This window comes from Perognathus longimembris, chromosome 1 (genome assembly GCF_023159225.1).
Source record: "Perognathus longimembris pacificus isolate PPM17 chromosome 1, ASM2315922v1, whole genome shotgun sequence".
NCBI classification, from domain to species: domain Eukaryota; kingdom Metazoa; phylum Chordata; class Mammalia; order Rodentia; family Heteromyidae; genus Perognathus; species Perognathus longimembris.
The window spans coordinates 893,393-909,438 of record NC_063161.1 but is presented as its reverse complement, the minus strand read 5'-3'; the positions used below and the strand labels follow the sequence as shown (position 1 = coordinate 909,438).

General features: G+C 57.1%; 1 protein-coding gene across 4 annotated transcripts in view; it reads right to left on the bottom strand.

Moving 5' to 3' along the window:
- Positions 1–1,160: 1,160 nt before the first annotated feature.
- Positions 1,161–16,046, bottom strand: part of Brd1 (bromodomain containing 1) — a 51,591-nt gene continuing 36,705 nt past the window's right edge. The window contains exons 8-13 of one of the 4 annotated variants that reach the window (XM_048353823.1): positions 15,507–16,004; positions 7,897–8,032; positions 4,558–4,685; positions 3,431–3,540; positions 3,159–3,313; positions 1,161–2,359 (exon numbers count right to left, since the gene is read on the bottom strand). In XM_048353823.1, the coding sequence (XP_048209780.1) occupies positions 2,176–2,359; positions 3,159–3,313; positions 3,431–3,540; positions 4,558–4,685; positions 7,897–8,032; positions 15,507–16,004 (1,211 nt within the window). In that variant the 3' untranslated portion in view covers positions 1,161–2,175. Of the gene's footprint in view, positions 2,360–3,158; positions 3,314–3,430; positions 3,541–4,557; positions 4,686–7,896; positions 8,033–15,506; positions 16,005–16,046 lie in introns of those variants that run through there. The other 3 variants (XM_048353833.1, XM_048353842.1, XR_007212071.1) reach the window with 3 other exon arrangements.

Below are 16,046 nucleotides of genomic sequence, written 5' to 3'. Positions count from 1 at the left end.
TCCTCACTGGTCCCCCAGGCGCGCGCACCGCCTGCACCCAAGTGCGCCTCTTCACGGAAACCACACACTTCCCAAGGAGCCCTGCTCTCTGGCGGGACAGCGCTGTCTTCTTTCCCAACCTCGGGTCTTAAACATTTGATACCTCCAGCAGCTCATACCCGTGACCCTAACTACCCAGGAGACTTGAGATCTGAGGATTGTGGTTGGTAACCAACCCACAACATCCAGGTCCTGAGTTCAAGGCCCTGGACTGGCGCGCACACACACAAAGCACCAGCTGAGCTCGGTGCAGATACAGCCTGACTCTAGCTTTATAAAGAACGGGGAGACGGGAGAGTCAGGAGAAATAGTGCGAGACGTGAGACAAGCCAGGCCCCCGGGCCTCCAGTGAGTGCTGAGGGGCCTGGCCCTCTTGGGACCCACCACCCTGAGACCAACCCATCTCAGGGTGCTGCCCCAGGCCGCCGGGCCGTGCCCAGGTGAGCCAGGTCTGGTGGGCACCGGGAGGCGGCACCTAGGGCTGCACCCGAGAGCAGGAGCCGGAGGGACCGCCCGCCCCGGACCAGTTCCAATGCTGCCCATTCTCGGGGAGAGGAGATGGGACGGGCGGCCCCACGCCTGCGTGGGGCACCAGGGGCAGGGCCCCGCGGCGGCCTGGAGCTCACACGCACGAGCGCGGATGCTAGCCACTGCTGTCCCCCGGGGCTGCTCTGCCCGCAGCCTTCTCCACTGCCAAGCCCCCCTGCGCACACAGCCGGCCGAGGACGGGGCGGCCAGGAGGCGCGGCTCTACCCGGAGTGGCGGCCACCCTACCCTACAGCGCCAGCGCCTGGCAGTCCCGGCGCACCCGGCCTTTCCTAGGGAGGGGGCAGCGGGCAACCCGCCTTCAGGAAGGAGGCCAGCAGCGGGCAAGGGGCAGGTGCCAGACACTGGACAAAAGCTACTGAAAGGCAGGCTTTCTTTTCAAGTGTCTATGGAGATTCTTGGAAATTTTAAAGTAACTACAGCTCTGAAAATGAGATGCGGTTAGGCAAAATAATGAACCATGCCACTGCAGGAGTTTTTTGCCTGGCCCTAGCCGGTGCCCACCGCGGCCCCGTGCCCTCGCCAGCCCTCCTCGCCCAGCCTCCTAGGGATGCAGGAATGAAAGGGCCACACCATCCAAATCTTCACTTTATTTTTAATATAAAAAAAGGCAAATTTGGAAACCCACCCTGCTTTCTCCCCTAACATAATGCTTTACCTCTAAAAATAAAAATAAAGTACTAATTCTATATACATCACATGTACCATACAAAAATGTATCCAAAGTTCTATTGCTACCAAAGTGTTCTAAATTAAAACAAGTTACAGAAAGCCCCTCATTTGTAAACAAGATTACAAGTTACAAAATCAAAGTACTCACAGGCCAGTTGTTTCTCTAACCGCCCGACACATTCTGCTCCCAAACCGAGTTGAATCTTTATGTGCTGTATAAAAATGCATATCAATATACTTTTTGCAAATTTATTTTTCATTATAAAGCAAACGAGTACACTTCTACAATAAATAATCTGCTGGGAGGCACGCCGAGGGGCGGGGCGGAGCGGGGGCGGGGCGGGGCGGGGGCGGGGCGGAGGGCGGGGCGGGGGCGCGGGGCGGGGCTGACGGACCGCGGCCCGCCCGGCGCGGCTGGCGGAGTGTTTTTGGTGATTTGCGAGTGATGCACACAGCGTTAAGTTTTTATTCTCCTCTTTGCACAAAGTACCGTTCAAAATAATGTCATTTTCTTTCTTAAAATACACATTTGTCACTGTAAATTTTACATCCCGTCTTATTAAATAAGTGGCACTCTGTGCAAAGAGCATGATTTACAAAATTATTAAACATTCAAAGGTCTTTAAAAAAAAAAAAGCTACAGGTCAAAGAACAGGGAGGCCATGGCACAAGCAGGGCCAAGACGCCCGTGCCCCCCAACACACACAGCGAGCCCCCGCCGCCCGGCTGGGACGCCCCTGCCCCCCACCGCCCGCGCCAAGATGAGATGGTTCCATAGAAAACGTGGAAATGAAACCTCCCCCTCCCTGGGGAAAAAGAATTACAGAACTACAGCTACAAAATCAGAATAAGTTAAGTTTTGAACCATATACAGCATGTACAGCTTATCAACACTATGCACAAGGCTCGGGGCGGGCCTCAGTCGATGTCGCTGAGGTCGCTGGCTGGCTCCCCGTGGACGCGGCTCAGGTGGTTCATGGCGCGGTCAAAGGCCACCCGCACGGCCTTCCGGATGCTCGAGTTCCTCCCTTCCATCATTTTTAGCTTGTCGATGGTCTCGTCAATACCCAGGGGAACCATTTTGGACTTGGGAAGCCACTGCCTTTTTAGACGAAAAAGATGGGGAAAGTAATCAGCGAGCTGGCCCGCGCGCCCCTCGCCCTGCTGGTGGCCGACGGGGCCCCATGCGGCAGGGGGTGCCCTGCAGCCCCTCCAGACATCTCTGCAAAGCCATGCGGGGCCCCTCCCACGCCCCCCGCGCACAGGCCGAGGACCCTGGGTGACGGGGATCTGCCTCTGGATCTACGGGGAGCAGCTGCCAGGAGCAACAGGACAGGTGGGGCCATGTGCAGCCACCACAGGAAGCACTTCCTGGGTGCGGAGGACAGCTGCAGACAGGACTGACTCTGGGGCCGCACGGGAAAGGCCCACACCCAGCTGGGCAGCTCCTCGTGGCCACACACGTGGTCCACGACGGCCGACGTGCCCCACACGCGTGGGGGTGCTGCGCATCTGAGCCGAGCTGGGTGGAGCCAGGGGCAGATGCTGTGGCCAGGGCAGCTGAGTCCTGGCAAAGCACCTGAACCCAGGAGCCCAACCATCAGCAAGCTCCAGGGCGCACTTCTGTGGACCTCAATAGGAACTAGGGAGGACGGCCCGGACCAGCCAGCTGAGACTTCACAGGCAAGATGGCACTGTCACGCGAAGAGCACCCAGAGAGCACTGCAGCTCCCACGGCAGCCACTGCTGCTGCCCTTCTCCGCGCCTCCCTGGACATCGGGACACCAGCCATGCACGGAAGGACCCAGAAGCAGCACAAACCCCAGCACCCGCAACACCCAGGGCCCCAGGTGGCGGGGAAGGGCCTCGGCCTGACCTGCAGAGCCTGGGCACGCACTCACCAACTTCTCTTATTATCAAAGAACAGAACGAGAAACAGCTTCTCCTCAGACTTGGTCTGCATGTGCTCCCCAATCTTCAGCACATCCAGGGGCGGGGCGGGGATGGTGACGCCATTGTGGTGGCCAGGCACACGTGGCATCTTGGGGTCGATGATCTGCAAAGGGCAGGCTCCAGTCACGCCCCGCCCCGCGCCTCATCACACCCACGCCCTCCCCGAGTGGGGGCCGACAGAGCATGCAGGCCCGGGACCCCTCCCCGGGGCCCCACTCACCAGCGCCGGGTAGGAGGGGTAACCGCTGCACTTGGCCCACACCACCTTCAGGGGCTCCAGAGCAGAGGCTGCGGCATCCGTGGAAATCCACATGCTGTTCTGCCCCACTTCTGGGAAAGAGACCCCAGAAGTACGCCATCAGCAGGAGAGCCACTGTGCTCCTCCGAGGCCCGGTGCAGCACGCGGGCCGCAGACTGCCCAGTTCCCAGCCTCTCAAGTACAAGGTCAGTCAGGCAAACACCACGGGGGCCGGCAGGAGGCAGGACCCTGCTGCCCCTCCTATGGGGACCAGGGGTCCACACACCCCTCTTGCTCGCCCTGTAGCCTGCCAGGGCCCACTTGCTCTAGATGACCTGGAGAACCTCATGTCCTTCCAGTTCAAGGCCTGTGATGGACACTGGTCTTTAACACCTAAGCCTCTCCCTCCAAGCCCCCCTTTGGTGCATTCCAGACACCTCCTATGCACAGAAAAGCTCAATCCAAAGCCAGCCTCCTGGCTCCTTCTAAACCGTCGGCACCTGTTCTTGGCTTCCCGGCACTCATCATTCCTGCAGCCCAAGACCCCTCTCCAGAGCCCACCACCCCCAAAGCCCAGACCAGCTGACCTCCACTGCTCCCCAAAGCCTCCACAGCTCTCCTGACCCAGACCTTGACTCCACCCGGCAGCCTAGCTTCCTTCCCCCAACCCCTTGCGCACGCTCTCTCTCTCTCTCTCTCTCTCTCTCTCTCTCTCTCTCACACACACACACACACACACACACACACACACACACTCTTTAGTCTCTGCGCCAACGGTCCACACATCACAGCTGTCTCACAGTGACAACTGTGTCCACTCGACCCCCAGCCCCAGGCCTTTCTATCCCCAGGCTCACCACCAGGACCAGGCAACCAGCCCAGCAGGCCCCTCGTGGCCCGAGGCTAGGGGCAGTCCGCAGAGACTCAGCAGAGAATGTCAAATGGCCTACGCTAACCCTGCCCTGTCTGAACTGTGATGAGGAGGCACCGAGTGCAGTGCCCCCTGGCAGGGACTCCACCTATCGGACCCACACTTGGTGCAATGAGCCTGGCTAACAAGCCTGAGTTCCCATCCACCCACGGGATCTGACAGTTGTCTGATAACTCACCAGCTGCAATCCTGGCTGCTTTGGCATAGTTCCCATTTTCAATACAGGAGATCAGCTCACTGCGATCCTCCAGCGTGTGCCTTCGCACAAGAGCAGGCTTGCCGCGCCCACACTTGGGTGCACTGAAACTTTAAGAAGACACAGGCCAGTCAGGAAGTGAGGCAGCCGACTGGGGGTTCACCCCACCACCACGGACGTGCTGCACGCAGAGCTGCTCCCCACCGGGCTGGGCTGTGAGGGGGGCAGGCGGGCCTGCGCCCCCGGGGAAGGCCTGCGGCTGGGGCTAGAACTAGACGGTCAGGAGCCACCTGTGCCCACTGTGACGCCCACAGAGCAGACAGGCTGCGTGGACTACCACCTTACCTCACCGAAGGCAAGATGTGGGGAGGAAAGAACAACATTTAACCACAGAGCAGACAGGCTGCGTGGACTACCACCTCACCTTACCGAAGGCAAGATTTGGGGAGGAAAGAACAACATTTAACCACAGATGCCGAAATGCAGCTTTTTCTATGGGTGTGGCTTTGGTGGGTTTAACTGTTTCTTTTGTCTCCCGTGCAGTACTAGGGCTTGAACGGAGAGCATCCCACTCCTGGCTTTTTCACTCAAGGCCAAGGTAATAGTCCCACAGATTTTTCTTTTTTTTTTTTGCCAGTCCTGGGCCTTGGACTCAGGGCCTGAGCACTGTCCCTGGCTTCTTCCCACTCAAGGCTAGCACTCTGCCACTTGAGCCACAGCGCCACTTCTGGCTGTTTCCTATATAGGTGGTGCTGGGGAATCGAACCCAGGGCTTCACGTATACAAGGCAGGCGCTCTTGCCACTAGGCCATATGCCCAGCCCCCACAGATTTTTCTGCCCATGCTGACTTTGAGCTGCAATTCTCAGATCTCAGCTTCTTGGGTAGCTAGGATTATAGGCAGGAGCCACCAGCACCCAGGTTTTCTTGTAATTTTACTATTTCCAGTTAAATTCTACAAAGCACATCAAAGTATCCCCACAGGAAATTGTCTGGGAAGGGCATAGCACAAACCCTGGGTCAGCCTTTCTCAAGACACTCTGGAGCTATGAAGCAACAGAGGCCGAGCCACCAGTACCCAGGAGCTGCACTGTGCAGAGGAAAACTATGAGCGCACCCACCTTGAGTGACAGTGGGTTGTTGCTAGGGGCGTGCCCACCTTGAATCTCAGAGCAGGCTGTTGCTAGGGAAGTGTCCACCTTGAGTGGCAGAGCAAGCTGTTGCTAGGGGCGTGCCCACCTTGAATGGCAGAGCGGGCTGTTGCTAGGGGCGTGCCCACCTTGAGTGGCAGAGCAGGCTGTTGCTAGGGGCGTGCCCACCTTGAGTGGCAGAGCAGGCTGTTGCTAGGGGCGTGCCCACCTTGAATGGCAGAGCGGGCTGTTGCTTGGGGCGTGCCCACCTTGAGTGGCAGAGCAGGCTGTTGCTAGGGGCGTGCCCACCTTGAGTGGCAGAGCAGGCTGTTGCTAGGGGCGTGCCCACCTTGAGTGGCAGAGCGGGCTGTTGCTAGGGGCGTGCCCACCTTGAGTGGCAGAGCAGGCTGTTGCTAGGGGCGTGCCCACCTTGAGTGGCAGAGCAGGCTGTTGCTAGGGGCGTGCCCACCTTGAGTGGCAGAGCGGGCTGTTGCTAGGGGCGTGCCCACCTTGAGTGGCAGAGCGGGCTGTTGCTAGGGGTGTGCCCACCTTGAGTGGCAGAGCAGGCTGTTGCTAGGGGCATGCCCCAACAAGCTATTCCAGGGACATGCCCACCTTGAGTGGCAGAGCAGGCTGTTGCTAGGGATGTGCCCAACTTGAATCGCAGAGGGCTGTTGCCAGGGGCATGCCACCTTGAATCTCAGAGTTAGTTGTTGCCAGGGTAGTGCCCGCCTTGAGTGACAGTGTGGGCTGTTGCCAGGAGCATGCCACCTTGAATGGCAGAGCAGGCTGTTGCTAGGGGCGTGCCCACCTTGAGTGGCAGAGCGGGCTGTTGCTAGGGGCGTGCCCACCTTGAGTGGCAGAGCGGGCTGTTGCTAGGGGTGTGCCCACCTTGAATCGCAAAGGGCTGTTGCCAGGGGTGTGCCCACCTTGAGTGGCAGAGCAGGTTGTTGCTAGGGACATGCCCACCCTGAGTGACAGAGCGGGCTGTTGCCAGGGGCGTGCCCACCTTGAATGGCAGAACAAGCTATTCCAGGGACATGCCCACCTTGAGTGGCAGAGTGGGCAGTTGCCGGGGTGTGCCCACCTTGAATCGCAGAGGGCTGTTGCTAGGGGCATGCCCACCTTGAATGGCAGAGCGGGCTGTTGCCAGGGGCGTGCCCACCTTGAATGGCAGAACAAGCTATTCCAGGGACATGCCCACCTTGAGTGGCAGAGTGGGCAGTTGCCGGGGCGTGCCCACCTTGAATCGCAGAGGGCTGTTGCTAGGGGCATGCCCACCTTGAATGGCAGAGCAGGCTGTTGCCAGGGGCGTGCCCACCTTGAACCTCAGAACAAGCTATTCTAGGGACATGCCCATCTTGAGTGGCAGAGTGGGCAGTTGCCGGGGCGTGCCCACCTTGAATCGCAGAGGGCTGTTGCTAGGGGTGTGCCCACCCTGAGTGACAGAGCGGGCTGTTGCTAGGGGTGTGCCCACCTTGAATCGCAGAGGGCTGTTGCTAGGGGTGTGCCCACCTTGAGTGGCAGAGCGGGCTGTTGCTAGGGAAGTGTCCACCTTGAGTGGCAGAGCGGGCTGTTGCTAGGGGTGTGCCCACCTTGAATCGCAGAGGGCTGTTGCTAGGGGTGTGCCCACCCTGAGTGACAGAGCGGGCTGTTGCTAGGGGTGTGCCCACCCTGAGTGACAGAGCGGGCTGTTGCTAGGGGTGTGCCCACCTTGAGTGGCAGAGCGGGCTGTTGCTAGGGGTGTGCCCACCTTGAGTGGCAGAGCAAGCTGTTGCCAGGGGTGTGCCCACCCTGAGTGACAGAGCGGGCTGTTGCTAGGGGTGTGCCCACCTTGAGTGGCAGAGCGGGCTGTTGCAGGGGTGTGCCCACCTTGAGTGGCAGAGCGGGCTGTTGCTAGGGGTGTGCCCACCTTGAGTGGCAGAGCGGGCTGTTGCTAGGGGCGTGCCCACCTTGAATCGCAGAGCGGGCTGTTGCCAGGGGTGTGCCCACCTTGAGTGGCAGAGCGGGCTGTTGCCAGGAGCGTGCCCACCTTGAACTGCGAAGAGGGCTGTTGCTAGGGGCGTGCCCACCTTGAATCGCAGAGCGGGCTGTTGCCAGGGGTGTGCCCACCTTGAGTGGCAGAGCGGGCTGTTGCTAGGGGCGTGCCCACCTTGAACTGCAAAGAGGGCTGTTGCTAGGGGCGTGCCCACCTTGAATCGCAGAGCGGGCTGTTGCTGGAAGAGAGGCTGGACTCAGATGCACAGCGCCGCCTGGGCGCGGCTTTCCTTCCTGGGCCAGTGCCCGGCTCCTGCTCACTCCTTGTACCCCCAAAGCCATTGGTAAGACCTGGAACACAAGCAGGCAGATGGGCACCTGGTCAGCTCAGCTAGAGCTCCTCCTATTCAAACCCAACTTACTCCTATGACTTAACTTTTCTTTTTAATTTGGAATACATTTGCCAAAGAACATTTCATATACAAAGCATGACCTCGGTAGACACAGAAGCATTGTTGAGTAGAATAAACACATATCAAAGTTAAAGTGGTTCTGTAAGCACTGGCAAAATTTTTCCAACAAGCTCCAGGACAGCGAAGCAATGGGCCACTTGCATCCCTTCCCAAATGAACAGAACCTCTGCAAGCTCACAACAAAGCCCACCCTAGGGAGGGTGGGCCGTGTCTGGGCAGGCCCCTGGAGGACGAACCCCAGGATGGAAACCACCACCAACAACAACAACGTGGTCACATCACAGAGCTTCAGGGAAGGTTAAGTGTGAGGAAAAAATGCGTGGAGCTGGGCACTGGCGGCTCCTTCATGCCTGTAATCCTAGCTCCTCAGGGGCTGAAATTTGGGGATTATAGTTCAAAGCCAGCCCAGGCAAGAGAGCCTGGCCAGACTCTTATCTCCAACTAACCACCAAAAAGTCAGAAGTGGAGCTGTGGCTCATGTGGTAGAACACTAATCTGAAGCAAAAAGCTCAGGACAGCACCAGGGCTCTGAATTCAAGCTCCAGGACCACCGCCCACCCCCTCAGAAAAAGAAGGTTGGAGATGTTGTTCAGTAGCAAAATACTTGTCTACTGTGTGTGAGACCCTTAATTTGAGCCCCAGCACCAAAGGGGGGGGGGAGCTGTTTTAAAAGGTCAGCATTAACAAGAACCTTAGAAAAAAACTGATAAAACACTTTTAAAACAGTAACAGCAGCTGAACACCAGAGGCTCGGGTCATGCCTTTAATAACCCCAATTCCTCAGGAGGCTGAGACCTGAAGATCACAGTTCTGAGGCCAGGCAGGTAAATCTGCACCTCACACCACCCACCAAAAGTCAGCAGAACACTGGCCCTGAGTGGTAAAGCTCACAAACAGCACCAGGCCCTGGGTTCAAGCCACAGTACCGGCACACATGCACACGCACGCACATGTGCACACACGTACGTATGTACGTATACACACACACACACACACACCAAAAAACAAAGAAGGCCCCTTGAATCTAGGCCACCCCCAAATCATCAACACTAGATAGAGCACATGGGACACGGGAGGCTTCCCTGCACTGAGCTGAGACTCACTGGGGTGAAGGGGACCCCAGCGGATGAACACACAGTATATAATCCCAACATCTGAACATTTTAACCTAGGCAAGCAGGTCCGGGCCAAATCAAGGATCGTCTCCCTCTGGAAGAAGTGTACTTCATGCCAACCATAAGGAGTTACATGTCTGCCCTACAGAGGCCTCTTCTGAATCAGGAAGGTGAACCCCGGTGCTGAGAGTCTGGAGAGGGATTGAAAAAAAAGTATTTTTCCCCCAACAAGGCTATCCACCTCACTTCCTACATGCATCCTTAAGAAGTAAACTAAACATCTGCTTTCAAAGTAAAATGGGCGAACTTGTCAACAACGCACTTCCTTCGGCGAGGCTCAGGTGAGCGGCCACAGGCCAGTGCCCAAGCCTTCTCCCACAGGTCCCGTGAAACACGCCCGCCCCGCCTTGTCACTCACTGACGATGCACAGGCAGGGGAGGGGAGAGGCGGGCCCCCATCTGCGTCCCACAGCTCTCAGATGGTAGTGGGCTGGCTGCGCGGCCCCTTCCCGGGAGCCCACCCCGACCCGATACCCCAAACGCCGATGGACAGACTGGACCCGAGTCTGCAAAGAGGCCGCAAGCCAAGAGCTATCTAAGGTCGCCGAGGGGAGCTGAGCCGGCCCCAGGAAGGAAGGCAGTCTGCTGGCAAGTCTGGAGCGTCTTTAATGAGCAAGCCACAGCACCGACAGGCACTCTTCCTCCCAGAAATTCCGGAAGCCAGGCCAGGTCCAAATGCCCGACCGAGTGACCAAGGCCACGGGCTCAGGGCACGGGGGACCAGAACACTCCACTGTCCCAAAGGCCTGAGAGAAGATGACAGCAGTGTGTCCCTCAGGAGACCTTCGGTGCCCACCCCCGGGATGGGCACCTCCCAAGCCTCCAGGGGTAAGAGGAGTGCCAGGCAGACCGAGGAGACGGGCGAGGCCAAGCAAGGTGGCTTCTCTGCCCTCCCCACCTACACCAGTCCCACAGGTGGCTGGGACGGACCCCCACCAAGCGACTAGGAGAGGGGTACGGCCAGTGGGGCCGGAGGAAGAAGAGCCTTGCAGGGCCGGCCCACGCGAGGCCCAGGGAGACCAGGACGGTCCCGTTCACACCACCCTCACACACCCAGCGCTCCATAAAGACCCCGTCAGATGGAGGCTCATACCCAAGTGCCTTCTGGTTGTGCCTTCTGATTGTGGAAGGAAGAGATAAAACCCTAGGGTAGGTCTAAAAAGGGAAAAGGATTCTTTTCTGAAAGAGTCTGAAAAGGAAGAAAATGACCAAGCCTCCCTCCCCATTTCCCCCAGTGCTTTATTCCCGGCACAGGGCGTGGGGGCTGACAGGTCACTGACCTGCACACACGCTGAGCGACGGGGAACAGGAGGGCACCGCCACTGGAGAGCTGAGGGGACCTTCCACCAAGATCCCAGAGGCCCACTGGGCAGAGCAACACTTGGTCTGACTCACACGGGGCTGGGAGGCCTGCAAGGCTACAACGGACCCCCTCCCCCGCCCAGGACTCGCAGGCTCTGGACATGTCCCGAGAGGAAGACGCAATCCAGGGATCGAAGCCACAGACCTGACACACAGCAGCCAGGCCCAAGTCTGCCCTCCTCCACCTCCATCATAGCCTGTGCCCCACTTCCTTGCTGCAGGACCAAACAGCAAGGCATTCTTCACAGCACTGGGGATGGCTTTGTCCTCATCAACCCTGCAAGGACATCCGGTCTGGAAGGTTCTGCAGTCCCAGGACCACCTCTACCAGAAGCCTAAGGCCTGCGATCCACACAGAGGCAGATGGGTACCTGACCCACAGGGCACTTGAAAACAGCTAGTGCTCCCACAGCCTGAGCCTCTAAACTGCAAAGGCTCAGACAGATAGACCTGAGCAACTGGAAAAGCTAGCGAGTGCTTGAGGGACTAATGAGAAGGAGAGATGGCTCCTGGACAGAGCTGACGCACAAACCCTAGGCGCATGCTCGTAGTGTCCAGAAGTACCACCAAGACCAAACCAGAACCCAAATTCCCTGCTCTGGCTTTACAGGAGCTGGGCCCCAAACACCTAAACAAAGACAGCATCCCCGGCGGTCCCCTCTGCCCAAGCCTCTCCACATCTACCTGAACTACACAGGTGGCTACGTGGCTACCAAGAGCCCACGCCGGTCAGGACACCACCCAGCATCCCCTCCGAGGCCAAGGCCTGGCGGTGAGGCAGTGGGAGCCCAGGGAACCGGAGGGGCTCAGCTCCCACCCTGCATCAGCCCGCGTGGCCGCCAGGATGTGTGTGGCCGAGGGCAGGGACCCTGCAAGCTCATCCACACAAGGACAAAGCCTCCCTGCCTCTACTGCAGCTCACATGAAACCTGACAACAGGACACTAACGCGGCCCTGGAGTGCCGGCCCGCCCATGCCTGTGACAGGCCAGCGGGAGCAAGTGTCTCAGCGTGGTAGGCAGGGTTCACCATCTTCTATGGACACACTTCCACTGTGGCTATGACCAAAGGAATTGCACTTTGGGCGTACCTTCCAGTCACCCAATAAAAGCAGAACCAATAAGCAGACTCCCGTGACCACCTCCTTCTGCCGAGACAATGCATGAAGACTCAACTGAGGCAGACCATGCCCACCAAGGAGGGAGCCAGGACGCGCTGGAGCTCCTGCAGGCAGGCTTGTCAACTGGCCCAGCGGAAGCTTGGCGTAGCCCCAGTGAGACAGACATTAGCACTGTGCGATGGCTGAGGATGAAGGAAAGGGAAGAGAAGGGAGAAGGAAAACAGGGAGCAAAACAAATAACAGATGCTAACAACTGAGCAAAGAGACACTGGGCCCCATCTTCAGACGGCGCTGTGGGCACAGTCCCTTCGGAGGGCCAGGCTGGGCTGCCCCACACCAGAACCCCTGGACATCACAGGCAAACTCTAGGCATGCTCAGACAGTCGGGTTAGGCTGTAAGTTCTCTGCCATGGCACTAAATAAAGCTGTCCTCGCCTCCTTCATAGCTATCTGCACAGAAAGGCCGAGGCGTGGAGACGTCTCACCAGACACACAGAGGGCAATGGCACCAGAGCTACTCCCGTGCTGAGCTCTAAATAGAGGGTGTGCTGCTGGCCGGGGCAGAGGTCTCCTCCAAGGGCCGGTATCTGTGTGTGTCTGCTTATGAAGATGGCTCAGTGGATGACTCCAACACGGTGCACAAGAACTACGTGCCGGGCAAGCAGGCAGCAACCGCGCCGCATCCACACGGCTGCTCAGCAGAGCTCCAGTCCAAGTCGAGGTAAGAGAAAAGGGTTAGGATCCAAAGAGGAAGCTACCCCAGCACCTTAGGAGTTAAGTGAGAACCTGAAAAACAGTGAAAAGGCCATTTAGTGTGACTGAAGGAAGAGGAAGAGAGCGCCGCCTCTCTCCTGAACAGCTCGGGGCCAGGGAAAACACCTTGCTCGCTCGTGGCTCATCACCCAAGGAGGGCAGGAAAATCTCCACCAGGAGTAGTATCAAAGTAAAAGGTGAGCAGCACAGGTCCTGGCCTGGTGATCGGTTGCCGGAAATAAATGAACAGTCACAGAGGAAGGAAGCTAGGGGACAGATCCAAAGGTGTACACCACACCAGAGTCTGGCGCTCTGAGCCTCCCGGAGGCCCACGGGCGTGAGCAAGCCAAGTGTGTGGGTGGGTCCTCTCAGAATGAGCAAGTCTGGTCTCAATCTAATTTGTTATCTTGCGGCACACTGAAGAACTCCCTATAGGTCCACAGCCCATAGATGAGTCTGGAAAAGATGGGAAGGTTCTGAATACTTCAAGTCCTCAGACTGCGAAGAATTGCAACTCGAAGCAAGAAATCCAGGTGCGCAGCGCACCAGAAGGTTCAGGTGGAGGCGCGGCCAGCGACGGTGGGGCCGGCTCACTCGCCTCAGCCCACGCCGGCCGCCCGGGCCGGGCAGCTGCACTCCTGAGGTCAGATCTTAGCACTAAGGCTCCCCAGCTGCTCGGGAGTGCGTGTCCACTGAAATCTACTGCCACTCTGGAATAAGAAAGCAGAAATCTCCATTTCAGTCAGAATCAAAGGCACACTGCAGATCACGCGCACTAACGGTCAGAGGTCAACTGCTTACGACTCACCGTGGGCACTACAAACCGACAAAGCGCTCGAGTCAGGAAGGCAGCATGGACAGGGCACACGGCTCTGTGCAAGAAATCCTGATGCGCTAACTCAACGTCTGACGGGAAGTCCCTACAGCCACTCTGTGCTGGAGGCCCGCAGGCGGCAAAGGCTCCAGCAGAGCCCAGTCAACTGGGCCGTCTAGGGGCAGGAAGAGAGGCCATGCCTCCAATGCCAGCTATCCAGGGGACCTTCATCCACAGCGTCCAGCAAGGGCAACAGAGTCCGTGTTGCTGATGGACAGAAACTGCTCGAGCTACACGCTCTGTGCGAGGGGACACGTGACACAGGGCACCTGGTGCTGAGGCCCGCACTGCACGAGACCCACGGTCTGCCTCTCACTGGACTTCCCAGTAAGCTCAAAAACAAGGCACAAGAGTCCATCTCAAGTGTAGTCCAGAGAAATGCCCAAGGACTAAAACAGGTTCACTATTTCACTCTCCTACAGAACACTTAAATGCTTCATAATAACAAAAAAAAAGGCTTACCAGATTTTAAAATGCTATTACAAATCCATCAAAATAAGAGGAGAAGGGGTAAGGAAATTTTCACAAAACCATATATTCAAAATAAAATTGAAATGAAATTTATCACAAGGCCTTTGAGATTCAATCCGCAACAAACCAACACACACACACACACAGAGCAATTTAAAAAAAAAACAGTATTTATAACAAATTACTTTGGCAACAACAAAAATTATGACCCCCGTGTAATGCTTTAGGCCAAGACTCAGCAGAGAGGAGGGAAGCCAGTCACCTACAACCCCCCGCCCCTACCCTGCTCCCCACTTGTCAGACCAACCTGGCAAACTCAGAACTTGGGAAGCATTTATCACAGTTAGGGGAAATAAAAATGGCTAGGCCTTGTTATCTCTGCTCAAGTAAAAGAGCAAACATCTAACCTCAGGGCAGCCAGAAGAAAATGCACCTCCTAGCGTCCTATCCAGGTATAGCACAATAAAATAGAAGACAGGACCCACACTTTTATCTGGGATCAAAACCAAAAGGGCAAAGACCTCAACAACAATCTTTCCAGAAGATATACCTCCTAGACATAGAGGTGTAGTCTCAACCATAAATCTTTTTTTGGGGGGGGGTGGGGGGTGGGGGGGGCAGTCCTGGGACTTGTACTCTGGGCCTGGGTGGCATCTATGAGCTTCTTTTGCTCATAAAACTGGAGCCACAATGCCACTTCTGGCCTTTTTTTTTTTTTTAAAGTAGTTTATTGGAGATAAGAGCCTCACAGAGCTTCCTGCCCAGGCGGGCTTCAAGCCACGACCCTCAGATCTCAGCCACAGGTGCCCGGCTCAACTTGAAGGAACTCAAAAATTTCCCTGGCTTTCACCTGAGGAGCTAGGGGCAGAGGCTGCGAGAAGGCCAAGATGGCTTAATACAGAGGCGGCCTAGCAGAGTGTCTCAGGAAGGCCATGGACATTGTCCTGTGTGGGCATGTCTTCGTGAATCAGACACCTTTGCCTTGTAAGAGCTTAGTCGTGGATGAGCCATGCTGCCGGCTGCCGGGCAGCTGACGGTAGGATACAGATGTGCTGCAAGGCCCCAACACACGGCCAGCGTGTGGGTGCACACGGTGCTGCGCCGGGGCCGGGCCAGCGTCCTCCCCGGCTCCAGGGACTTGCCCGAGCTCACACCGGGGTTCTGGGCTCCCAAGGACCCTCCTGGGGGCTGGGGAGTGCCGGTGGGGCCCCCGACATGCCCAGGCCAGACACAGACACCACACTCGACGTGCTCTGTCAAACCACACTGCAAGTGCTATGAGGGGGAGCCTGGCTCAAAAACATTTTGCCTGGGCTGGCTTTGAACTACAATCCCAATTCTCAGCCTCCCAAGTTACTGGGATCACAAGTAGGAGCCACGACACAGCCAGCCTAAGTCACTCCTGATAGTAGGAAACTCAAAGGAAAGGAAGAAAAGGAGAGGAAGGGAAGCAGCACTTGCCCACGAGGCCTCTGCCCCTGAGGGCGCCAACCCCAAACCACTATGCTGTCGGCCGTCTTTGCTGGAAATGAAGAGAACACTAGGAAAACAAGCGCTGGGCATCAGTCACGGCCCGAGCAGCGGCTCCTGACGCTTACCTGTGTCCAGGCGCTTTCCCGGGGACTCCTCCTCCGCCTCGGAGTCTCCACATGTGCTCCGCGACCTTTTCCTTGGCTGCAGTAGAGTCTCCAACCTCGGAAGGACTACAGACAAAAAGGTTTTGGTCCCTAGCTGAGGAGAAGTTGGCTGGGTTTCAGTGTTCTTGGCAGACTTTGGGGGGCTTACACTTTTCGATTTGCAGAAGAGAACAGAAGTGCGTCTGTTTACATCGCTCGATGGCTCCGCCTCCGCGGAGGCCGCCGCCGCCGGCACATCGCCACTACTGGCGAGAGTGGGCTCTGGAGGGTGTCCGCTTACCAGTGCGCTCTGAGTGCAAGTGCTATGTGATTCATTATCAAATGTGACTCTTTTGAATAGTTTACTCTGCTCGGGGTTGAGTTCTACTGGTTTGAGGGTTGGTGGTTCTGAATTAGTCTCCGAGTTTGAAGGAAGAGGTAATGCATCGGATGGTTCAAGTTTAGGGGGAGATTTATCTCCTGAAAAAATTATAAATAAAGTGATTTTTGAAAACGGAAGAT